Source organism: Streptopelia decaocto, assembly GCF_964273445.1.
Source record: "Streptopelia decaocto genome assembly, chromosome: 6".
NCBI lineage: Eukaryota > Metazoa > Chordata > Aves > Columbiformes > Columbidae > Streptopelia > Streptopelia decaocto.
Genome location: NC_138660.1, coordinates 58,221,927 through 58,247,129, shown reverse-complemented (window position 1 = coordinate 58,247,129; position 25,203 = coordinate 58,221,927). Strand labels below are relative to the sequence as shown.

The 25,203-nt window shown below is 44.1% G+C and overlaps 1 protein-coding gene across 2 annotated transcripts in view; it reads left to right on the top strand.

Annotated features, from left to right (window-relative positions):
• The window catches only part of SLC12A8 (solute carrier family 12 member 8), a 49,175-nt gene extending 30,210 nt beyond the window's left edge, over window positions 1-18,965 (top strand). For both annotated transcript variants that reach the window (XM_082054899.1, XM_082054900.1), the window contains 8 exons: window positions 3,062-3,149; window positions 4,894-4,981; window positions 7,845-7,991; window positions 10,716-11,385; window positions 12,257-12,354; window positions 13,364-13,481; window positions 15,667-15,727; window positions 17,609-18,965. In XM_082054899.1, the coding sequence (XP_081911025.1) occupies window positions 3,062-3,149; window positions 4,894-4,981; window positions 7,845-7,991; window positions 10,716-11,385; window positions 12,257-12,354; window positions 13,364-13,481; window positions 15,667-15,727; window positions 17,609-17,774 (1,436 nt within the window). In that variant the 3' untranslated portion in view covers window positions 17,775-18,965. The remainder of the gene's footprint in view (window positions 1-3,061; window positions 3,150-4,893; window positions 4,982-7,844; window positions 7,992-10,715; window positions 11,386-12,256; window positions 12,355-13,363; window positions 13,482-15,666; window positions 15,728-17,608) is intronic.
• The last annotated feature ends 6,238 nt before the right edge of the window (window positions 18,966-25,203 follow it).

Here is a 25,203-nt window from a genome sequence, read left to right as displayed (position 1 = left end):
AAAATGTCATTTTGGTGCTTCCCCAGTGCTTTGCTGAGGCAGGAGTTTGGATGAGGAAGAGGTGAGTCAAGCTCAAGCTCAGGTTTAGAGGTGGTGCTAGATGTTTGGGAAACTCGGCCAAGAGGCACATGAGATTAACAGCTGTCCTTCTGACAATAGTTTCCTCCCTTTGGAAGAAAAATTCAGAGTATTCTCAGCTTTCTGCTTTGCCGCTGATTGGCAAAGTAGCATGTAACTGAAGAGTGCTTCGTAGGGACTTCATTCAGCATGAAGGCCAGCAGGACCAGGGCAGTGATCATCCCCCTGTACTCAGCACTGATGAGGCTTCACCTCGAATCCTGTGTTCAGTTTTGGGCACCTGACTGCAAGAAAGACATTGAGGTACTGGAGAGAGTTCAGAGAAGGGCAACAAAGCTGGTGAGGGGTCTGGAGCACAAGTCTGATGAGGAGTGGCTGAGGGAACTGGGGCTGTTTAGCTTGGAGAAAAGGAGGCTGAGGGGAGACCTTATTGCTGTCTACAACTACCTGAAAGGAGGTTGTAGCATGGAGGGTGTTGGTCTCTTCTCCCAAGTAACAAGTGATAGGATGAGAGGAAATGACCTCAAGTTGTGCCAGGAGAGGTTTAGATTGGTTATTAGGAAAAAATTCTTCACTTAGAGATACCAAACATTGGAACAGGCTGCCCAGGGCAGTGGTTGAGTCACCATCCCTGGAAGTCTTTAAAAGACGTGTAAATGTGGCACTTAGGGACATGGTTTAGTGGTGGACTTGGCAGTGTTAGATTAGTGGTTTGACTTGATAATCTTAAAGGTCTTTTCCAACCTAAACAATTCCATGATTCTATATTCATGACCATTTCCATGGACTTCTGCCTTCCTAACTTTTCTCACCTCCAGCTAGGCCTATTGTGTAGCTGTTTAAAATGAGCAGTGCTTGAAGAGCACTTGGAAGCTTTATTTAAGGGAAAAGCACACCAGTTGATGAACCTTTAGCAGTGCTGTTCAGAAATACATCCACAGAATAGTCTTCCAGGAGAAAATTAAGAACTCACATTGATTTGTAATGTTTTTGGTATGGTGTCAACGGCGCAAATCTGGTCTGAATCTGGAAGACAGCTCTTCCAGGAGCTGAGGAATGGTGAGAGTCTGTGGGGACCAAGAAGCGGCTCTTGGGGCTCTGGCTCTGTGCTGGAGAGGAGGACAGAAAAAGATAGCTGGTGAGTGGAATGATCAAGGGAGAAAAAAAAAAAGATGATAAAAGGAAAAATATTAATAATAAATACATAAAGCTCTGGATGTTTAGCTGATGTGTTTGGCAACATGTGAGTGCCTTGTGCTCATTAACGTGCTATCCTCATGGCAGCACAGCGAGGAGAGGAAGTATTACGATTCCCATTGAGCAGATGGGGAGATGGAGCTATGAAGATGCACAGCAAAGCCTGGGGCAGAGCAGGGAGATGAGCCTCTGTTCCTCAATTAGCAGCCCAACCATTGCTCCCTGTTGGCAACCCATAGGTGGCCAAGCAAGGTCTGTAGGGAAAGCATTGATCTGACTGAGCTGGGTTTGTCCCCTTCACCCTGAGGTTTGTCCCACGGCTCTTGTCTACACTTCATCTTGGGAGAAAACCCTCCCAAGCAGCAATCAGTGTTTGAGCCTTAAAATGCAGTGAGTTTTTGCTGATTTAGAGCTGTAGTCACTCAGTTTTGCAGCCTCAGAGGCTGACTTCGTCATTCTTGTGCCCCCTGAAAATGAGGAATGACTGCTGGGCTTGGCAGCTGAGCAGCAGGCTGACGTGTGGCCGGTCCCCTGCTGCTGGGGCTGGCAGATGCTGCGAATGCTGTAGCGTTGGCATCCTCCTTCTCATTGTTGTTCTGTGGTGATCTCACCCCGGCTCCCAGGGACCGTCCCATGAGCACTGCTGGCTGGCACCTGGCCCTCGCATCCTTATGCAGACATTAGTTTGACATCTGAGGGGTGGGACAGTAATGGGCAGAAGTTAGTGTCTTAAAGAGGCGTTTCTGTCCTGCCTTCAAAATGCCCAAATTCTCATCAGGATTCTAAATCACAGGGTTTTAATTTTTTTTTTTTTAATTTATAGCAGGTATCTGAAGTCTTCTAGGAACACTTTTGGAATAATATGACAAGAGAAATTGTGTTTTCTTGCAAGTCTGGTATGACTTCACCTTCAACTATAGGCAAAGCCTCTCAACCAATTTGTACCTCAGGTTCCCAGCCTCAACGTGGAGACTGTAATCCTTCGCTCCATCCTGTTTCCCTTTCTTGCTTCTTTAGATGGTAATTTTTTAGGCTAAGAACTGTCCCTGATTGTACAATACCATGTACTCTGGCTTAAAACAACACTTCAGTACTTTATTCTTAGTCCTACCACGTGTTTTCTGCGTGACACTGGGAAAATCACTTGCCCTCTCAGTGCTTCTGTTTTCCTATCTGCAAAGCAGAGATAATGCCCACTTCCAAAGCAGATCCCTTGGCTGGAAGGTGCCACCTACGTGTTGAGCACTGTTGTTCCCTCTGCTAAATGTGCATGTGATTGTCATTAAACATGGACAGGACAGGACAGGACATTTTGTGACGGCAGTTGTCCCCCGTGAATGCAGGGACCTGTAATGGATCTGGTCTGGGGAGGTTGTACCACCTGCTGAATGCGCTGCCCTGATGAACGGTAGCATTTTTCTTTTCAACAATTAGACAGCATTGTCTTCTGTGGGGTTTGCTTTAAGATAAGGTGGGTTTTGTTCAGATTTCTGCTTTTTTTTTCCTTCTTTTTTTTCCTTCCCCCCAGCATTGTTCAAACTGGACAAAGGGCTCTTTATAGATGTGTTAGTGGTGGCTTGCCTCTATTGAAGACACGAACAGTTTCTTACCAAGCAATTGATGAGGGCCAGTGTTCGTATGTGCGCAAGTGCAATGAAGTGAAATAGTTACTGTTCTGAAGCAATCAATTAACTGATTGATTAATTTTTATTGCATATTATAATGTGTATTATATATGTTATAACTTAGATTAACTCTAAATTGCATTTCTATCTACAAAATACAGGTGTAATGGCTGGGTTCAATATGAGTGGAGATCTCCAGAAGCCTGCTACCAACATCCCCCTGGGGTCTCTGGCTGCTATTGCCACCTCGTAAGTCATAAATTGAGGAAAATTCACTCTTTCGAGGCTGCCCTGGATGTGACCAATCCATTTCATGTTCCCATCAACCTTTTATTACTCAGCCATCTGGATAATTAAAGTCTGGCTTTCATTCAAATTATCATCTGTTACCACCACCTACTCTGGGTGGGTTAGAGGTTCATTAGTGTGACTGTAATCAGTCCTTCCTCTGATGGGTGGGATGTGTGTTGGTTCTGGAGCGGTTGTGCTACTGCAACCTGGCTGTCCCAGAGCGGGATGCAAAGTTCTCAGAGGCTTGGGGAGCGTGATTTTATCACTTATTGATGTTGACTTCCAAGTGTTTTCTTTTTCTATATACATAGAAAATATAAAAGATATAAAATGCATTAAAAATATAATTCTTAGTATTGGGAAAATGGGGCCAAGACAAGTGATATGACCTACGTACCTGCAAAGCCAGGGGAACACAGGAGCCCGGGATACCTGAGCAGCGCTGCTTTCCAGGAGTAAAATACTGTTATGCATTAAAAAAACTCAGTAGGTTTTCCTGCCTGCTTTCATTGTCACCTAGATTGCTTTTGAAATTATTACTTTTAATTGTGTACCAAGGTTCAGAAAGAAAGGATCTTCAGAATTCAGAAGGATTCCTGCTGAAGAGGGTTCTTGTTTTAAGTGAGGTGATGCCACAGGACACAGAAGTATCACAGATGGATGGACTGTGGTCATTCATATCTCTGGTGCCTGGGCTTTGCAGACAGACTAGCTTATCCCTCCACCTGATTGCTGGAAAGGCCAGAGACACCAGAGGAGGATCATGACTGAAGTGGTAGATCAGGCTTGCTGCTGTGTTTTTATGTCACTGCCAGATGAGGGGACCTGTGTATCTACAGAATCATGGAATGGTTGGGGTTGGAAGGGACATTTAAAGGCCATCTAGTCCAATCCCCTCCAGTAAGCAGGGACAGGAAAGACATATTGAATAGAGTCTGGATGAGGCCACAAAAATGATCAGAGGGCTGGATTACCTCTCCTGTGAAGACAGGATGAGAGAGTTGGGTTTGTTCAGCCTGGAGAAGATAAAGGCTCCAGGAAGACCTTATTGTGGCCTTTCAGTACTTAGAGAGGGCTTATAAGAAAGATGGGGACAGATTTTTTAACAGGGCCTCTTGTGATAGGACAAGGGGTAATGGTTTTAAACTAAAGCAGGGGAGATTCATGTTAGATATAAGGAAGAAATGTTTTACAAAGTGGGTAGTGAAACACTGGCCTTGGCTGCCCAGAGAGGTGGTTGATGCCCTGGAAACATTCAAGGCCAGGCTGGATGGGGCTCTGAGCAACCTGATCTGGTTGAAGATGTCCCTGCTCATGGCAGGGGTTGGACTAGGTGAGCTTTGAAGGTCCCTTCCAACCCAAACTATTCTATGATTCTATGATCTTCAACTATCGCCTGAGGCCCTACTGAAAAGTCTGTTCCCAGGACTGGTTTATTCCCCCCATGCACACATCAAGAAGGCAGGTAGCTTCTCTTCAGGGGTACCGTATGGTCATGCTGCAGCTGTCCCTGGTACATTGTGGTGGGTAAGTAACATGGACTGATGTTAACTTCAGCCCTGAGGCTAAATCTTGCAGGAACAGCCCATGCAGAGTGATTGATGACCCAGCTTGTAGGTCCTTGACCTGGCTCTGCTAATGGGCAGAATTGTCAATGGTCTTGTCTTGCTGGAGGAAAATAGTTTATTTTTATTATTTACAGGTGGTTTCTCTACATGGTCTTTGTTTTTTTGCTGGGAGCCATTTGTACCCGTCAGTCGCTCCGCTATGACTTTATGATAGCTGAGAAGGTAAGTTGTTTCAATAATCCAATGTGGTTTTGTATAATGGTGCTTTTGGGTTGTCATCTGCCTTACTAAATGCTTGAATTTTCCAAAAGCCTAAGGAATTTGGGTACCCATCCCTCATTGAAATTCAGGGGGATTTTCCCATTGCAAATCCCAGTGTACAATTGATTTGAATAGCTTTGCATTCACCAGCATATCCAGTAATGCTGAATCTTGGCATAATCACCCAGCAATAGCTTTAAGAGCTAAAATATGCTAATGTGGCCTAATGATAAATGCTGTATTTTATTCATTGTATCCTTTCTCATTGGTGAAAGCTTAGACCAAATTGAAATCTCTAAAGAACCCCACTGCTTATCTTTACTAAGTCAAGCGAAGCTTACATTTCCATATCTAGTGGGCTGTAATTGCAGGGTGAGCAACAGGATTATTAAACTCGAGACATTCCACATGGGTGTATATATGTGAGGGAGGTTTGTCATTGCAAGCCTTTAAAAAGAGAGATTTTGATATGTGCCATTGTCTTCCTTTAGATGGGATACGGAAGGGCTAATTTTCTGTTGTCAGCATTATCCAAAACCACCGGTTCACCATGTTTGACGCTATTTCTTGTGATTAATTTAAAATTAGGTGTTTGTCATTTATTTGCTTTGTAACATGGTTTTAATCTAAAATATCAATTTGAAACTCTGGCTTTGTTTTCTTCTAAGTAATTTGTAGCTCCAGCTCCTCAAAAAAAACCTCCAAATAATTAGTGTGGCTCCTGCCACTTCCTCCTAAAGTAAAAAAATCATTTCTGTTTCAAGGGGAAAAAGGAATGAGCCTACCTTCTTTGAGGCAATGTCTTGTATGTCAGTGACTTAATGGGTGAAAAGTACAGTAACTAAATGAATCAGCTGAAGAGAAAGAGATGGTTAAAGCTGTGTTTTAACTTCAAAACCCTCGGGGTGGGGGGGAATGAAAAACCTCCCAGGAAAGAATGTGAAGATATTTAATAATGTTAAATACAAAAAAACCCCAAGCAAATAAACAAAACCCCCAAAAAGCAGATTCAGTTTTCTTTTCCCTAGTATGGAACAAAACAATGGTGTAGTCCAAATATTCATGTTGCTTGTTTGAGTTATTACAAGCTGCTTTAGATTTTAGTGACTTTGGAGAGAGGGAGGGGGGAGAGATCATTACCCATCCACACTCTCCCTTTCTGTCACTCACAGGTGAGTGAGGGCTTGGCTGCTTTTCTCCCTTACAATACTTGTTTGGCTTTTTAAACATAAAAATGAGATTCAGTAATTTCACTTCTAATGAGCTCGAAGTGCCAATTTCTTACAAAGTATTCACACTCTCTGTGCTCACAACTCCCAGCAAAGCATTTCATCAGCCTCGGTGAAAAGGACTCTTCCCCTCTAACACTGATTTGAATGTCAAGTAGTACATTTAAATGCAAGCATTTTTGGCAGCTAAAGTAATATATGATGTCTGGCACAACTGATTGTTTCTTCCAAGTATTTGTCAGGGCAGGATTAGAGGCAAGGGAAGGGAAGATTCCCCATCGAGTGTCTGTCTGTTGTTCTAATGGAAGCTGATATCTGCTCATCTTTGCCTCAAGTTTCTTCCGTCCCACAAAATAAAATTCACAAGGCCAAGTGGATTTTCATGGGAAAATAAACGTTGTGGTAGGAAGTTTGTGTGATTCTGGACCACAACATTAATTTTACATGACTTCCCCAAACACCAAGCATTTTATGGCTTTTTACCCAACCTCCTTTTTGCTGCATGCAGATTTCATAGATGAGGAAAAGGCAGATGTAGCTTGAATTGTCTTTAGCCACATAGATTTTTGTAATTCCTTCCAATAAAGCATGTGCCACCTGACTTCAACAGAGGCAGAAGCTGGGAGGGCCTGTGTTCATTTGGCCTTTATTTTCTGTGAGAGGAGAGGTGGGAGCAAAGGACTTGTGGGATGCAGGGCACCCTGCCCATGTCCTTACATCAGGGTACCAGCAGCACTCCCGTTTCAAAGCTTTCTTGCACACTGTTCATATTGTGGGGTTCTGTGTATAATAGTTGGGTGGGGGGGGGTTGTTAGATATGGTGTGTGTGCTTGCAGCTCTTGACAGTGGGGACCCCAGTCCTCACTTCCATGTGACAGACGCTGAGCTGCCCTCCTGTTCCTCCACGCCCGCAGGAGATGCTCCCGATTTGAAAGGGCACTCACTAAAAACCAGTAATAAACCCAGCCTTGTTAGCACTGCAGCTTTAAAGTATTTTTTTTAAAGTTTCGTGTTGGCCAAAGGAAATTCTTTTCTCATTGAAGACAGGAAAATAAGGTCATTGTATTATATCCTTCAGAGCGTATTTTTTGAGATGGCATTTGTTTAAGTGGCAATTTTGATTTGGTTTCACTGTGTATTTTCTTTCAGGATTGGTTTTCCCCGCTGGGACACAGGGGTTTGTCTTCCTGTTTTGGATGATTGAAAGCCTGGGCAGCTTTTCCTGTATGATGTGCTCTGTATATAAGTGATTTCTCCTGAAATAAACTCACTTCCAGTTACTTAAAGGGAATCTAATAGCTGCTGCTTTGCTACAATTGCTCTAAGTGGCAAAGAATTTCTTGGATATGAGCTTGTCAAATGGCTCTGTCGGTACAGGATGTTCAGTATTAAATTACTTCTATGGGATAATTTTCCTGTGTTAATTACTTGCACTTTATACCACAGACCAGTTAAATTGCTGCTTTCCCAGGGCTTGCTCTGTTTGTTTAGCAAGGTCACAAAATATATGAGATCTCTTAAAACACATGTATTTAAGATTGCTTGGAGGGTCTTTAAAGAACAATATAATTTTGTATTGTTTACGCTTCTTCCAGGTATCCTTGGTGGGTTTCTTGTTTTTGCTAGGGCTGTACATCTCATCCCTGGCCTCCTGCATGGGCGGGCTGTACGGAGCACCCAGGATCCTGCAGTGCATCGCCCAGGAAAACGTGATCCCCATGCTCGCCTTCCTGGGACGTGGGGTCAGTTGTCCTTTCTCTGAGATTGCTGTCAAGCCTTCACCTGAGGGAGAACCAGTGATTTGGGAAACTGGGGTTTCTGTGTGTCTGTCTGGAGAGATGAGGGGTCTATGAAAATTGAGGAGGGGAAGGCTTGGGATCTGGTACCCAAGAGTAGGCAGAAAAGCTGGGAAATGAGTGATTTTTATAAAAATGGTCCTTTCCCACCCTTCGACCCACTAAAAGGCTCTTACGATATAACTTTACCTGCGATTTCTTTTTTGGAAACACCTTATCTATGCTGGTGCTGATCCTAACCATGATGGAGGGAGGTACCGAGCTCTTCTCTGCCCTCCCATCCAGGGCAGAGGCCTGAAGCTTTTGTCTGAGCACTTTGATGAAATAGCAGCTGCCTCTAAATATATATTTCTTTTTTTTTTTCCTTTTTTTTTTCTTATTTTTTCATTTTTCTCTATTTTCCTTATTTTTTCCTTTTTTCTCCTTTCTCTTTCCTTTTTTCTCCTTTTCCTTTTCCTTTTTTTTTTTTAGTTTTTCTTTTTTTCTTTTTTATTTTCTTTTTCTTCCCTACACTTTTTCTTTGAGCTCTTCCTGTCCTCTTTGGTAACCTCATAGCTGAGTATGTGACTTGTCCCAGTGCAGCAGATTCAGTCTGCGTGCACTGGAGGGCACTTCTTTGTAAGATAAGGTGCCTTTTGGACACGATAAAATAAAAACAAAGAATAGATTTGAAAGGTTAAGTTAGGGGCTGCTAAGCTTTAGATATGCTTTGAAACAAAGCCTTGCTTTGAGTACGACAAGAGGCTTTTTCCTTGTCCTCATAAGTAATCCTCGTTCACATGAGTCGTTCCACTGAGATCAGTCAAAGTACCAGTCACTAAGGACTTAAGCTATAGATTCAGAGCAAACTATTTTTTATGTCTTACTCTTCTTCCAAACAAGGAAGAAATAATTCCCTTGCTCTCAGTAACCTGCAGCACCTGTCTCTACTGAGCAGCTTGAAAAATCTTACTATGTTTTGCTCCTTTAAAGCAGCTTGTAACTAGAGAAACATATTTTACAATATTGGTATTTATTAATGTTTTAAATATTTAAATGTTGTATAGTTATAATAATTTTCTAGACATTTTTCATGTTTCTCAAAGTAATTTTCTAAAATTGAAGTAATAATAATAGCAATAATAATAATAACAATAATAATAAATTGTAGTAATTACAGGTGAAGCAGGAACAATAACAGTAAAACCTTCCAGCTCCTGACAGCAGTTGTCAGACGATCTCAGAACAGGCTGTTCTCCACTTGGCAACCCTTTGCAAATTCTCAGTGAATTAGGAAATTTGTCTGCAAAGCTGATTCCTTCTCTTCTCTGATAGTTTTCTGTCTTTCTGTCAAATTTTCTGCTCTGAACTCTGTCCGGGCAGGCTGCCACAATGGGAAGGGCTCAAAAAGAGGTGAGAAATCAAAGGCAGATCACTTCCCTCATCCTTCTCTCTACCACCATGAAAATTGTCTAGATTTGGTTTATGGAGAGTTAATAAATTTAGTTTGCCCTCAGCACTCTGTTGCGCATCAGTTCTTCTTTTCCATGGTTGAAAAAAGTGTTGTAGTCACCATAACCCCAGCTGCTGTGAAGAACACGAGTTTTTTCTGTAGGGTTAAACCCAAGCCAGAGGTATCACGAAGTGGTACCATCTGTTCCCCATCTCAGTATGCCTTTCTGATGCTGAAGATGCTTTCTGAGAATGGTGTTCCTTTATCCCTGAGTTGCATTTCTATTTCATTGTGAGAAGGTGTAAGGTCCAAGACTGGTCCCTTATTTTATTAATAAGTAAGAGTGGAGGAAATAGAAATAGTTTCCGTTTGAGCTGTGTGTTTATTAAAGAAGTGCATGCAGTAAGTGAAAACCTAAGATATTTTGTAAGATGTCTTGTGAGATGTTTTCCAGTGAGGCCTCTATGCAGCCTGCACAAGCTTCTCAGGTACTGAAACAGCAAGACCATGTCTGGTCCAAGGGAGGGAAGATTAGACCTGAGATTAAAGTTCAAGAGCTGATAGCTCAAGTCTTTCCGCCCCCCATGCCCTTTGCTTTGTCTCTCTTTTTCTCCTCCCCTCCCTGCCTTCACCCCACCCCGAAGGAGAGGAGCAGGCGGTGTTTCTCCTGCTGCCCTCCAGCATCCTCGCTGCCCAGCGTCTCTGCTGCTCTCCTGCAGAGGCTGGGTGGGTGCGAGGAGGGAAAGCCCAAGTGTAGAGGCCCAGCAGACAGTGGATTTAGCTCAACCTGTTGTCAGGGCAGGGCCAGAAGCTGCTGATGAGGAGGTGGGCAGCGATGCAGAGTGCTGAAGACAAATTAGAGATGAACAGTTAACTTTCATTAGCACGTTTTATTGCCAGACTTCCCATAAGCCACACAAATCTCTCCGAAGGTTTATTGCTGCTTTAACGACATTGTTTTACCGTGAAGATACAGAGTAGGAATGGATGAATTTTCCAAAGACAAAGCTTGAGTGAGGCTCAGTGGTGAGGTGGGAACTTGGCAGCTTTGGGCTACCAGCCTGTTCTTTAATTTATTAAGCTGGAGTCTCTGCTTGCACATGCATTGCATGTATTTCATGACTGAGGGGGTACTGCGGACTGCCCAGGTAAACGCCCATGGCAGCTGAACAAGTGGGGAATCTTTGTGGTAAGACTTACGGTAATTTAAATGTAAGTTTGTTTTATTTGTGAACTAGAAAGGACCCAACAAGACTCCAGTGGCTGCGATTTGCTTAACCAGTCTCATCACCATGGCTTTTGTCTTCATTGGCCAAGTGAACGTTCTTGCTCCCATAGTCACCATCAACTTCATGTTGACATATATTGCGGTAGACTATTCCTATTTCTCAGTCTCCTTGACTTACAACATTCAGCAGAAACCCGATGTGACCCAGATGGAAAATGTTAGACCTGCTCACCCTTCCCAGCCTTTAATTTTCAACAAGCCCTCCGGCCGTGCAGTAGATGGAATAATTCAAACCAGATCAAATGGCACCTTGCTGGAATTCACAAAAGACATGGACCAGCTTTTTAAACCATTTCGTAGTGAGCCAGGTACTTGCAAAAAGGAACAAGCCGAGAACTTAACCCGAAAGGCCAAACAAAAGAAGGCAAATAAGCCAGCCAAGCAGACGTTACAAGACAGCTTTCTTCTGGATCTCCATCACGATGCTCTCTCAGCTTCATACAGCTGGGATGGGACCATAGAGCCCCACCTCAAGAGCCAGCAGGACCTGGATGAGCAGGTCCATCAGAGTGACGTGAGTCCGTCCTCATCACTTGCTATGGATGCCCAGCGGACTCCTGGGCTGCTGGAGCCGGGGGAGCAGCTCTGCAGCGAGGTTCTCCCTGGCCAGCGGGGAGAAGGTAAGGGCTGTAGGAGATGGACATCTCTGTGCTGACAGGGGAATGCTTTATAACTGCTGTCCTCTTGGTACTTTTTCAGAAGCAGGCGTGAAAACAGTGTCATACGGGGCTGTCATTCAGTGATTCATAGCAATAGTATCATTTATTCCAGGTGAGGGTAGAGTTCAGCTCAGCGCATCACAGGAGAAGCTCTGATGCAATTTCCTACGGAAGATTAATCACAGGAAAGCAGGCAGGACTGCATTTAGTGTAGGGTTGTTTACTATATACTCATTATTCTACACATGCACACTTAGTGCTGTACATTAAAAAGATTCTGAGTGTATCTTGGGGTTTACTTCAGCCTGTCATAGTGTAGAAGAAATGGAGCCATGCGAGTCTAAAGCTCAGGCTATGAAAATGCAGCGATCCCTGTGCCGCAGGTGGGGTCTGTGACTCCACATCCACAGCTGCGAGTCTGAATTGCTTTTGTTGACAATGTGAGTATTTGATACCGTGTGTTTACTTGGAGCTTGTTATCTCAGTGCTGTAGTGTTTTATCAGCGTTAGTCAATTAAGCTTCATAAAACCCTGTGGGAGAGAAAAGTATTATTTATCTTTTTTCACTAATATGGAAACTGAGGCAGATGTGGCCTACCAATGGACTCAGCACCAGAGCTGGACACTTCTTCTTTTCTTGAACTTCTTTTCTGGTTTCATTTTAGAGGTTTTGTTTTAACTCTGCTCTACCCAGATCTCAGCTAGAATTTCTGCTTTGTTGTTGTTGGTTTTGTTTGTTTGTTTTTTGCTTTGTTTTGAATCTGGTAATGTAAAGTAGAAGAACAAAACCCAACATTATAGCTCCTTTCTATATTTTTTTCTCCCCATGCAGAATCATCTATAAAGCAACAAAGTCCAGAGCTGGGAATTCAACAATTACCAGAATCCTTCTACTCCAAATTCTGCAATCACTGGGTTTCCTTTGCTGGTGTAAGTAATTTTCTTTTATTTTGAGGACCAGTTTGTGATTGTAGAAAACAGAAGGAAGTTCATCACTTACTACAGTGTAAATACACTCTAATATTTTAAAATGGCTTTTGATTCTAGTATTCCAGGTCACCTGAGTTAAGTCCTCAAGGTACCATGCATCCAGCAGTTCAAATTCAGAGGAAGCAAGATGGCATATTAATTACAACAACACCAGGAAAAAACAAACAAGCAAACAAACAAACCCCAACACAAAAGTAAACAAAAAACAACCCCCAAACAAACAAACAAAGCCGAAGCCAAATTAAAATTAAAAGTCTGACATCTTAGGACTTGAGAGTTGCTTGGCTGGCTGGAAAAAAAAAGATCAGTGTCTCTCTTTTCACCACGTGCCAGCCTGCTTCTTCTTGCCCTGGGATGGAGTGAGACAGCAGCTTCAAAGCTGTTTTGCTTTTATTTATGAGCTGTTTTCTGCAAGCTCAAGGTGGGTTTTTGTTAGTGCTGACCTCCTGATACCAGCAGTCCAGCTGTGAAATTCCACCTTTTGAGGGAGGAAAATGGAGCATTCCTCCAGCACGACACTTTAAAGAATAAATTTTCGATAGCTTCTGTCTCAGGCACTGAGGAGTTTAAGACATTTAAATTCATCTTGGGAGGATGGATTAATGGGCAGATGACAGGGAGAGGGTCAGATATGCATAATGAATGAACCATATGGCTTTGCTGCATGGATGGGGATTTTGTGGCTGTGTGTAAAATGTAACAAACCTATTCAAACAACGCACCAAGTCCTTTTAGTTTAATACTTGGAGTTGTAAAGTGCGCTCATCTTGCAAGGCTGAGGAACAAGCTGTTGACCTGGTGTGAGGCTGTGTGAGAAGGTGAATAGTCCTTCCCAGACACTACCAGGTCAACAGAGCTGCTGAGCTTTGCAGAAAAAGGAATGTCAGCTTGTCATCAATGTGTTCTCCTACAGACTCAGGGGTAACCCCAAGCCTTGTCTTCCCAACAGGCGGTCGTGTCCCTCATCATCATGTTTGTCATTCAGTGGATCTACACCCTTGTCAGCCTGGGTGCTGCTCTTATTCTGTATTTCTACATCGGCCAAGTAAGCCCAGGACTCCCCCTTGGTGAGCTTTTCTTTTTTTAGTGTATAATTAAATCTGCTTAAAAATTCATTAAGCTTTAATTTAATTAATTAGGAATCGGGACTCTTGTGTTTAATATGCAGGTGACACAGTGAATAATAAGGTTTTGTTTCATTGCTAGATTTAATACATTTTCTCTCTGGCTCTTTAATTATATATTGGATTCTAACGGTAACTAGCATGTGTTTGATACTATGAACCTTGTGCTTATTGCTTTAATATATTGTACTTTAAATGGCAAAACCAGATACTAATACTAAGACTTAACAGGGATGGCAGATTGTAAATGTATCACAGCAACGAGAAAAATCTGCCGTAAATACATTTTAATAAAATTAATCAATCTAAACCCACCTGAGAAAACTTTAATGAAAATGGGAATTATGAGTAGTATCTCATTAAATCTCAGCATTCATAACTGCAGAACAAGAGAGCCTTTTGATTCCAGAACTAAACAGGTTGAATGTGTTGGGAACGTAATCTGGGAAAATACTCTTAGGCCGAGGGCATTAGAAATGTCTCCGCATGTGATCAGCTTAAACAAGTTCAAAATTAAACAGCGAAGCACATTTAGAAAGAAGCTTGTGAGAGTCTGCAGCTCCCTGGCACGACCATGGGAGGGGTTTGCATTGGGTTGTGTCTCTGAAGGGAGAGGGTGATACACACGCAGTGTGCATGTACTCGTGTATTTACGCATAAATATATATGTAGGTGCACACAGACCTAAGTACCTGCACGTGTGTACATGCAATTTTTTGTCCAGGATGAGAAACCAAGACGAGAAGAGTCAAAAGAACCTGAGTTTCTGTCTTCTAAGCAATGTAGAAATAGCTGCCTGGGTTTATTTAGATGAAAGGTTATTAGACTCTAGATAAGTAGGTACCAGGTTTCAGAAACGCAAACAATAAGAAACCAAAAAATAGCTGTCACTTGGTAATGACCAAAACACCTCTCACCAATGCTTCTCTCTGTACTCTGATTTCTTTTCTATTTATCTGTATAGGGTAGTAGAAAATTGCTGACACTGTGGATAGTACTTGCTAATTTGGATCTTTTGAGAGATATCTCAGTTTAACAAAGTTTTTTATATATTAAAACACAAATAAGGTTTTCAGACTTTGGACTTTTCTTTGCCTTTGTATATTCACTATGTGATATCTCTCTTATCTGCTTTTGAAATATTTACCAAAGGTGACTTCAGAAAGAATTTCCTAGTCAGTGTGCAGAGGATTTTGGAAGGTGATCTAGGGAATGGCAGCATAATTAGACATTTTTTTTCTTGGTACCCTTTGCTCATGCATTCCCACACATAGAGTAAAACAACTCACAGCAAATAAGTTAGAAATGAACACTCAAAGTTCAGCCTAATTTTTATTTGTGAGTGAACCTTATTTTGCAGCCACATAGCATCCAATGATCCATGAGTTTGTTCTCCAGAAGACTGAATGACCCTTCTGTCTAGAAAGGTTGGGAGACGCTGGCTTGAGAGATGCTCTGGATTAAGGACTAGATTGAGACCTTGGGAGCAGAAATGCTCTGGGATTTTGACACATCCTTTGTCCTCTCTCTTTCTCCCCAACAGCCTAAGCCAAACCCAGCAGACACTGCCAGGTCTCTGCTCTCTTCCCTATCCCTCACCACAAACTTCTGTTGCTTTTGCTGCCAGCTCCGGCACTTCCCTGCCTCTGCAGTGAGCCAGTGCAAGGAACTAATTCTACAGAAAAAAATGGCATTGGTGTAATAAATTAAGCCAGCTCTCCATGGGGTGAGAGAAGAGGGGACAAGTGGTGAGACCACAGCCACCCTGGTTGAGGTGGGTCGAATGGCTCCTTCTGTCTCCCCATCCCTGCAGTGGGAACATCTTTGCCGTCCAGGGAGGACAAGGTCCCGCAGCGGGTGTGTGCGCTTTGCTCACGGCTTTACTGGGCTTTTCACAAGCTGTTGGTCTGGGAAAGGATAGGGAAATTGGGGTTAAATTTCTTGACAATCGTTTAAAAGCCGCAGTGCATGGGGAGATTGCAGGATTGTTCTCACCATCACGAAGCCTTTGTGTGCTGAAGGCTAACAACAAGCATATTAGTTTGAGATTTTATGCAAAAATTCAATGGCGTAATGCTATTATGAGAGAATTAGCAGCACACTGACTTCTCGTGCCTTTTCTCTGCAGGAGCAGCAGCAAATTTCAGTTTCTTCAGCTGGATTAAGTCGGTTTTGATCACCTCGTGCAGGTTGGTACCAGTCACTTGGCAGTGCCGGGGTGGTGCTCATTGTTCTCGTGACCCACTAATGTGCATAGCGAGGGGTGGCAGGGTTGACTTGCTTGTGACCTTACACAGTCCCTTCTCATGTACTCAAAGTAATTCTTAATGGCAAAAATAACTGTTTGCTCCCATTAGCCTGGCGTATGGCTAGCCACATAAGTGGGGCACCTGGAGACTCTGCCTTATGGGTGGACACATCAGCTGCCAACCGTATCTCGGCGTCTGAAGCTTTATCCTACCCCAAAGGTCTGTGGCTCAGGTTGAACTGGAAAATCTGGTAGGAAATGAGGCACAGGAGACTCCATTCTCCATCTCTTCCACCGACCATCCATTGAAAGCAAATTACTGGTGGTAGTGGTGGAACAGGAGCACATGGCAGCTGTGCTGGAGTTTCAGAGTGGAAGTCCAAGGGGAATCTGCAATAGCTACGGGACAAATACAATAAACAAGGTCTTCAGTGAAGGAACCGTTCAGTATTGAGTCTGTATGGGACTGCAGTAACAATGTCTTGGGATTTTCCTTCCCAGAAGACCTCCAGGTTTTTGTTTGTTTGGTTATTAACTAGTTTTTTTAATTAGTTTTGATCCTCTTAGTTATTAATTCCATCGCATTTGAGTTTCCCACGGTGGGTAGTGACCATCTCTGCTGCTGTACAGTGCAGTGGGATTTAAGGTTCTCGGCCTGCTGGGTTGCTTTTTCATTGTGAGTGAGCACTATAGTACGGACTGTACAGCACAAGCTGCCATGCATTATGTGGGCAAATTCGGTGGCTTGTTTGAAATAAATGAAATTCTAGGCATTTAAGCACATTGGCATATGCCTGCACCTGTCTTGCCAGCTCCTGCCTCTGCCTGCAGTCCCTATAGTGTGGCCACATGCCTTTGATAGCAGAGGTGTTTTGGAGAGAAGCTGAGGGTGACGGGACCTCTTTTAGGTGCCCAGGGCAGGTCTGTGGCATGGCTGAGAACAAGCAAGTCTGTTCTCCCACGTCACATCCATCCCTCTCTCTGCCAGAGCGGTGGATGTTTCTGAGTATGAACAGAGACTGATCCCATTTCTCTCCTCACTGGGTGCAATCTCGGGGTCAACCAGCCAGCTTGGTCACCTTCTCCTAATGCCAGGGCTTCTGCTCATGCTGGCATAAAGACAAATCTGGCTCTGCTTGGGGGGTTGGGTGGGCATTATGAAGCCCATCTTTGTTACACAGCAAGAAGTTGCATTGAAGTTCTTTACAGGTTTCCTAAGCTCTGTTTTCTTGCAATCCAGGGAAGATATTTGAATGAGTTAGAGGTAACGAAGAAATCCCATTAAACTGCAAGAGAATTGGAGCCAACCAAGGATCCTTGATACCTCTAAGGCTCTTAGGTGTTAAACAAAGTTTGAGTCAGTGCTACAAGCTCTTACAGTTTCGATTTTCAGGTGTGCAATAAGCTTTTCTTAAAATCAGCCTCTGGGACAAAGAGATTGAAGGAAAATCTCATTCATTTTAAAGAGTTACAAAAATAATTGTACACTAAAGCTTAGGAAATGATAAGAGTATTTTTATTATAAATGCTTCAAGCTCCTTCTCCTGCTGCACAGTGTGGGAAGTGTTTTCTATAACCAACGTCCAAAGAGGAAACTTATTTGTTAAGAAAATGCATATTTTCCAGTGTTTGCTGGGGGAAGGGGATAGATTTCTTGTGTGCCTTCTAAGAAGAGTGTTTTCAGATTAGCTCCCTGCCTCCCAAGGGCACTGAGAAGGATTTAGCCTCTTCACAGCAGTGGTTTGGGCTGGTTTTGTTTGCACAGCCACTAATGGATGGCAAACAAGGGCTGATGCGGGCGCCTGTGCTGCTCTGTTTGCAGGAGAAGGCCATCTCCCAAGGAGCAGATCGTGGTGACACCGTCCTTTGCAACAGTTGGCATGGAGACCACGCAGCTCACCGAGGAGAATGCCGACTTCGCCTCGCGGGACCGCTATCACCAGTCCTCGCTTATCAGCAGAGAGGAGTTTGGGAATCAGTTCCAGTAAAAGACACACACACAAAATAACAAGCCATTACTTGAAAAAGCATTTAGAAATGCTAAATGGCTGCCACAGTGCCCTGTGAAATACTTGAATATATATGGAAAGGATGTGAATAGTTATTTATATATTTGAGGCTTCTTTGTGAAAAGTACATTGCTGGGTTTCAAATGTTATCCAAAATGAGGGAAAAAAATGCAAATGAAAGGGCCAGTCCAGGGAGGTGATGAGTTACTGAGGACAATATAATCCTTTTAAAGAATTCAATTATAAGCGCTATTGAGCTCTAAAGAGCGTTGCTGCTATAAAAGCTTCCAACACCCCATTTCAAACGTCCTCTGGGTGACAAGGGATGCTTTGTGCCTGGGAGCGGTGACCTCGGCAGCAGGAGCCAGCGCCCCGTTCCCAGCTGTGCCATGGATGGATGCGACCTTCCAGGTCAATTCACTTCTCGGCATGAATTTGCCTGCTTGTAATACAGTAATTTTCTACCTCAGCATTTCAGTTTCCAAGGTCTTAGAAAGTACTTTAAGGCACTAGACAATAGGCCAGAATCAGTGGCAAGTGCAAGAAGATTATGAAGTATATTCACAATTGGAATCACACATTTAAATGCAGTAATGCAGTCTAATGACCTCTACTGTGAAACTGTAAAATGATGTCTTAGAAGCTGTTCATAGTGTTTTCCCACATCCTTTCTGATGTGACACCTGGGGCCTGACAGCATAGCTGGGTCTGCATAGAGCATCTCCTGGCTGAAGGTACAGATGATACAGAAGTGCCTTAACAAAATATGTTTAGCCTCATCTTTGGTAATTTTGCTTGAAGCCCATCCCATAGTGAGCTCCCACAAGGAGCTGTTTCTCCATCTGCTGTGATTTGGGATGCTGCAGGGTTTCCCACGCAGACCTTAGTGCTGGCGGGGTGGGGTGAGGTCTTGCATGGACACCCCAGTCACCATGGCTTCTGCTCCCCGGGGAAAAGCCCCTGGCTGAGCACTGTCCTGCCTACGGGCAGTGGTCCTGGCAGACACTTGGGGAGGTGTGAAGGAGGGCTCAGGGTTGAAGCAAGCCCCAGCACTACAAATCAGTTCTGATGCTAAAAGGAGGGGGAAATCACTGCCTTTCACTTTATTTCATCTCTCATAATTTCAGATTATTTATTTTTCCTTCTGTGCAATAAAAACTCGAGGCACCAGGAACTTGTCTCTGTGCTTGCTGTGGTGACACTCAATGCCTGTGAGCACCAGGGCTGCTGTTCTTGCTGGCGTCCTGGTGTTGGTGGCTGTGGGGGACCCCCCTTCCTATCTCATGGGACGGATGCAGCTTTGGCTTTTCCAGTTTTCTTACAGAGGGAAGCAAAGAAGGCTTTCTGCTGAAGTGAAGAAGACAGTGATCCTGGTGTGCTGCAGAAAGCATACTCATTTTTCAAGGTCACAGGTATTTTATTAAGTGTTTTTAACCTTGATTATCTCAATAGAGGCAAGAGGGTGGTTATGCTTTGTGTGGCCAGATCTGAGCCACATCAAGTCGGTCGTTCTGTGTTGGAAATGCTCCTTCCAGGGTTCTTTCCTTCCATTGCTTTTTGCCTTTGGTTTCCAAAAAGTCTGGATCTCCTGTGGGGATGTGGCTCTGTACTGAAGCTTCTCCTGTGTTCCCTGGGACCAGTGGGTCCAGAGAGCCTTCCCTGTGCTTGTAAGCATCCTTGTATTTGACAGGTGCTGCTGTTGTGCAAACTTCAAGCACTCCTCGGTGCTGATCTACCACTGGCAGGCTGCATTGTGCTGTGTTATCACACAGTTTGATACACAACCATAAGCCCTTTACTGTAAAATCTTGTATTTCATGAAGTCTTGTCACATCAAAATATTGCCTGCGACAGGAGTTGCCCAGAAATGCATTTATCTATAGGTTGAACAAAAGAAAACTCAAGAGCATGGAAAGAAGTGATTAATGGGCAGAAATTCCTGGGTTAACTTTTTTTTTTAGCTCCTAAACAATGTAATTCCCTTATTAAAAAAAACCACAGCGATCAGGAGATATAAAGAGGGAGGATGGGGAAGGTCCCTTGGCCATGTATGTACCTTGCCTGGGAGCTGTGCTGGGTGAAGCCAGATGACTCAGTGGTGGGGAGTGTTTGCCTCTGCGAAACTGCTGTCCCTGCTCATCCCCAAAACTGGGATGTGATGGGCCAGAAATGAAAGCAGCTTCTCCCTTGGGCTAGCAGTATTAGGAAGGTGCCCTCTGGCTTCGCTTTCAGCTAAGTTCACAGCAGCTGTCCCCTTCCACCACTGGTCCTGCCCCTTTAACTCCAGCAGCCCTTTGCATCCGAATGTCCTCTGGAATGATTTTGGTTGTGTTCACCTGCTGGTGAAGCCTCCGGCTGCCGAGGAGACTAAGGGGGGACCTTATTAATGTTTATAAATATATAAAGGGTGAGTGCCATGGGGATGGAGCCAGGCTCTTCTCGATGGCAAACAATGATAGGACAAGGGGTAATGGGATCAAGCTGGAACACAAGAGGTTCCACTTAAATTTGAGAAGAAACTTCTTCTCAGTGAGGGTGACAGAGCCTGGAACAGGCTGCCCAGGGGGGTTGTGGAGTCTCCTTCTCTGGAGACATTCAAAACCCGCCTGGACATGTTCCTGTGCGACCTCACCTAGGTGTTCCTGCTCCAGCAGGGGGATTGGACTAGATGATCTTTTGAGGTCCCTTCCAATCCCAAACATACTGTGATACTGTGATACTGTGCTGTGCAGGGGCCTCGTGAGAGGCTGTCCAGTGGGTTCTGTGATGTGTAGGGCTGGGTCGTACCTTGGTATTTCTGGAAAAAGGCAGCGGCAGGGTGGGCATCAGCTCTGGGTGACAATAGCTGCTATCGGGGCCTGGCAGTGGCAGAGATGCTCTGCAGAACACGTCGTGCCAGGGAGTTCTGGTCTTTGGGCTCCAATTACTGCTGCTGATGGAGAAACTCTGCCACCTCCTCCCCAGGCACCACCAGCACAGCAGGAACCAGCTCCCTGGTCCTCAGCTCCCTCTGCCACCTGGTGCTTTCCTTCCCTCTGTCTGCAAGTGAGGAACGTGTCACGTGGGGCTGGTTTATTTGCTGCTGTTGCAGGTGATGAGTAGAGCAACTTCCCTGTTTAACGCTTTAAAAGGGTCATTCTGATCTTTCCTGGAGTGTTAGCTCTAGTGTAGTTAACAGTAAGAGTGGAGGGAAGCCTTGTTTTAGCACCAATAACCCCACAGACTGGGTAACGTCTTGATGAGTTCAGTCTGTACAGGTATGCAGGGCTTTGCACATCAAGGAAGCTTTTCCAGCAAGAGAGCAAGCAGTTGCATTGCCAAAGATCGGGGTGTTATGTCAAAAATGTTTGTAGCTTCTGTAGCACCCTAAAAGTTGGATGAAATTAAGCGTATGAATTTATCAGCTTCACATTTAGTGGCTGAAGGGAAGCAATGCAGGTGGAGATTGTTGCTGCGAGTGGGAATGTCCTGCCTTCACCCCCAGGAGCCAGGATGTGACTCCAGATCCTGCAGCTTTTGTGAAGCTTCAAGTTTCCTGAAGGTGGGTTTGGGACTCAGCTCTGAGCATCCAATGTCCTGTATAAGTTGCAGATTTGTTAATGTCATAATGAAAGGACTCCTATCTTCTAAGCCATGTGAACTTTCTTAGCATCTATAATTCTTTTCAGTTGGAAATTTCATTGGTGAATGATGATGATGATGAAAGAAACAAGAATGTTTTACAATGGCTCAGAGCGTGAAAACATTTGTTTTCAAGAGAGATATGGATGTAAAAGCTCTGGTTTTGTTTCTTTTTGAAGATTTCAGCTGTAAATTGGTGGCCCTGGTTTTCATGGCTTCCTCTGCAGAGCACACAAGCACAAGAAGGCAGTGAGGGATAAATATTTTATTACTTGCCTTTCAGTATTGCCTGGAAGCTCATGCTGTGTTTGTAATCCCACAACTCTAAAAGGGTCTGGAAATCAGAATCTTCTGCCTCAAAAAACCTGCAGCATAAATAGTCAACACTAAGAATGGGCAGGAGAAAAGTGAAGTCTTGTTGTGATATTGGCATTAAGAGACAGTTGCTCAGTATAAATTGTCATCATCCACCTGGATCTTCCTCTGTGTCCTGTTAGGAGCCTGCAAAGGGAGAACCAAGCACCTTAAAGCCACAGCTTAGCTCAAACCCATCTTTTTTTTTTCTGCCCTCTTTGCTCTCTCTTGATCAGCTTTGAGTCTCCTTGGATGTTCTTTGGTGTGTATAGTGGCCAAAAAAATCACACGCCTGCCGTAGGCACCTATTCATAGCAGAAAGTTATGACCACAGTGTTGAAGTAGCAAAGGATGACGACAAAATATGAAATGATGCTTCTGTGCAGGACCAAATTTAGGCATGGGGGGCTCTCTGTGCCCTGTGAGCTGGTACGCTCTGGTTCACACAGGCAGAACTTTAACCAGCATCGTACCTACACCTGTGAGGCTGTAAAAGATTTGCTGAATCACAGGAGCTAGCCTAGGATTAACATTTAGGTTAGTGAGAAAATGAGGTTATTTGAATTATTGCCCTTGCCTAGTAAATTTTAGAAAAGGTAATTAATGGGACAAAACAGAGAAAATTTTGTAGGCAACCTATAAATTGGGTAATTCCATATAAAAGAGGTGTATATTGGACTTCCTTGTATTCTGCAGCAGTGTGTCTCTGAGACCCAGATTTGATGTAGCATCACATAAACCTGAGACGAGTTGAGCCCTCAGCAGTAACAGCCTTAAATCTGTGGACCAGAGGCTCTAGCAGCAAACTGCAGGCTAGAAATAAATAGCTTTAAATCCCATACGGCACAGGAGGGGCTCCTTCCTTTTCCACCTTTGGCTTCTCATGGCTTTTTTTCCACGTGATTTTCACACACATACCTCCCAATGCCTGGGATTTGACTAACGAGAGCGAATGGAAGCATGGGCGCACTCCCAGAAACACAGCGGTGAAAGAGCGCACCTGTAACTCCGTTGGATCCAAATGTTGCTCGTAAACTTTGGCAGGGGCTTCTTTTTGCATTTTAAGGGTGCTACTGCTCAGTGTTTTGCTCAGCTCTGAAATGGCTGAGTTTTTCTCGATGCGCTCCAAACTGGAGCTGGCTGAAAAGTGAGCTAAAAGAGATAAATCAGAAATTTAGAATTGCTTCTTCCCAGCTAGATTTAAATGTCTGATTTATTTATTTATTTCCCCCAGAAAATACAGTATTTGTTTCCAGTGACAGGATTCAAAATTCAACGTAATTTTAAATTGTTGTGCATTTTTCTGTGAGGGATGAGAAGAGATCACAAGACCTGTATCCATCCTGACTTCCAAATGTCAAGTATCTGGAACAAGTTGCTTCCAAGGGAGGTCAAGGCAAGCAGTTCTTATAAAAATAAATCAATAAAATACCACCACCCCTAAACTGTCAAGAAAAATGGTCAGGTACTAAGTGTCTTTTGGATGATTGGGATCCATTAATGGATGGCTTACGGCATTGAGAGGAGATGGGAAGGTAATTAATTACTCGGTTAGGAACTATCTGTCCACTTTGGAAACTGGAGACTTTTAATAACAAATTCCAGCAGTAGAAAATATTCACTTTGTACCTTAATTCATCATCAGCTTAAAACTTGTCTGAGGTTTATGAGCCTGATCCAAGTTTTGGACAGATCTGGGCTGAGTTTCAAGGGAGCTGCAGGAGTTTCATGACATTGGCCGGGGCTGTGAAAGGCTCCTATGGAACCAAAGAGAAGGGTCCGGTCAACATAATCCTGACAAAGTGCTACAGAAATGCTTTTTCTGTAGAGACTTCTGGGGGTTTTGGTGATTTCAGACCAAAACAATGGAGAATTGGGCAAATTCAGCCATGTGTCTCCAGCCCTTCAATCTGGAGAGCAGAAGTCTAGGTGAAATAAAAATATGCCATTTTTTTTTTCTCCTCAGACAAGGTGATGGGTGGGATTCAATTAATCAGCAAATGATATCAATCCATGTTTTATGTAGTTATGTCAGAGGCTTCCTGTGTTGACAAGGTTGTTGTTGGATTGTTGGTTTGTTTTTAACTCCTTTGCGTGTTGAATGTGCTGGCTGCTTTCAGATGAAAGTGTTAAACGCATTTTATACATAATTTGGGGAGACATTTAAGGTCGCAGCCTCTTTCAGGAGGATATGGTGATATTATTTTACATCAGGGTTTGCCCGGTCCAGCCGACTCCGCAGGCATGATTTCATGCATTTAAATCTCCTATTTTGTGCTCCGAAGGAGGAGGGGAGCACCCTCAGCCCCGAGCTGCCCTGTAACGATTATTAGCGGGATGCAGCAGCGGAGCGTGCAGTGGTGCCAGGGGGATAAACAGCTCCAGGACCACGTGAGGTAAAGCCAAGTGCCGGTGGCCGTCACTCAGCTCTTGTGCAGCTGCCTTCATCCTGCTGCTGTGCATCTTACTCATCCTCCTCCCACCACCCATGCTGCTTCTGTGGCCTCCTAGTAGGGTGTGTAATGTGGCATGTGGGTGGTGTCCTCACCACACTACCCTCCGCAGTCCCAATGGATTTAAAAAAAAAAAAATCTTTAAAAAAAGTTAGTGTTTTTTTCTCACCATGTTCTCATGTGGCTATTGAAGCTGAAGCAACAATATCAGTAATAAATCTATTTCTTTGGTGCAGGAGTATTCCTTTGAAGCGATGAAAGTTGGAATAAAATAACATGGCAGGAAAATACAGTAGCTTTAAATTTACAGCCGCTAAACCTTGGCAAATTAAGCACCTGGCGGGGGAAGGGATCGCATTTGGGAAGCCTGAAACTGCCTGAAAATATCGGTGTTTCCTTTCCAGGTGCTTGTGAATAATGTTCTGCTCGCGACTGGAACCGTGACAGCAAGAGAAACGATTTCCTCATGGTAAATACTGGTTTAAACACAGGGGGCCACACCGCGGAGCTTTTGCCCCGGTGGGGCAGCGAAGGCAGCAGCCTCACCGCTGCTGTGTGTGCTGGGGGCTGCAGCGGGCCATCTCTGGCCCGCCAGTGGGTTTTCCCACCTACATTGAGCTCTGCCGGGATGTGGCCGGTTCAAGGGCAGTGCAGGGCCGGCGTTTCCTGGCGCTGGTGTTGCGTATGGGTGTGCGCTCCTCGTGGTTACCCCGTCACGGTCAGAAATGCCTTGTTTGGTTCAGCAACCAAACCTTACAGCAGGTTTAATGGCAATTTGGGAGAGGGTCAGCTGCTCCCCACAGGAGGGGTTAATCCAGGTCTTTGCTGCTCACAGCATGGTGGGTCGTGCTACAGCTGTGCTGCAAGAGCAAGGGGAGATGGGGCCATTTGATACGGAAACTGGTTGTTCTTTCAGCAATATTTGTTTTTCATTTGCCTGCTTTTGCTATTGCTCTCGGCGTGCCTGTTGAGTAAAACAG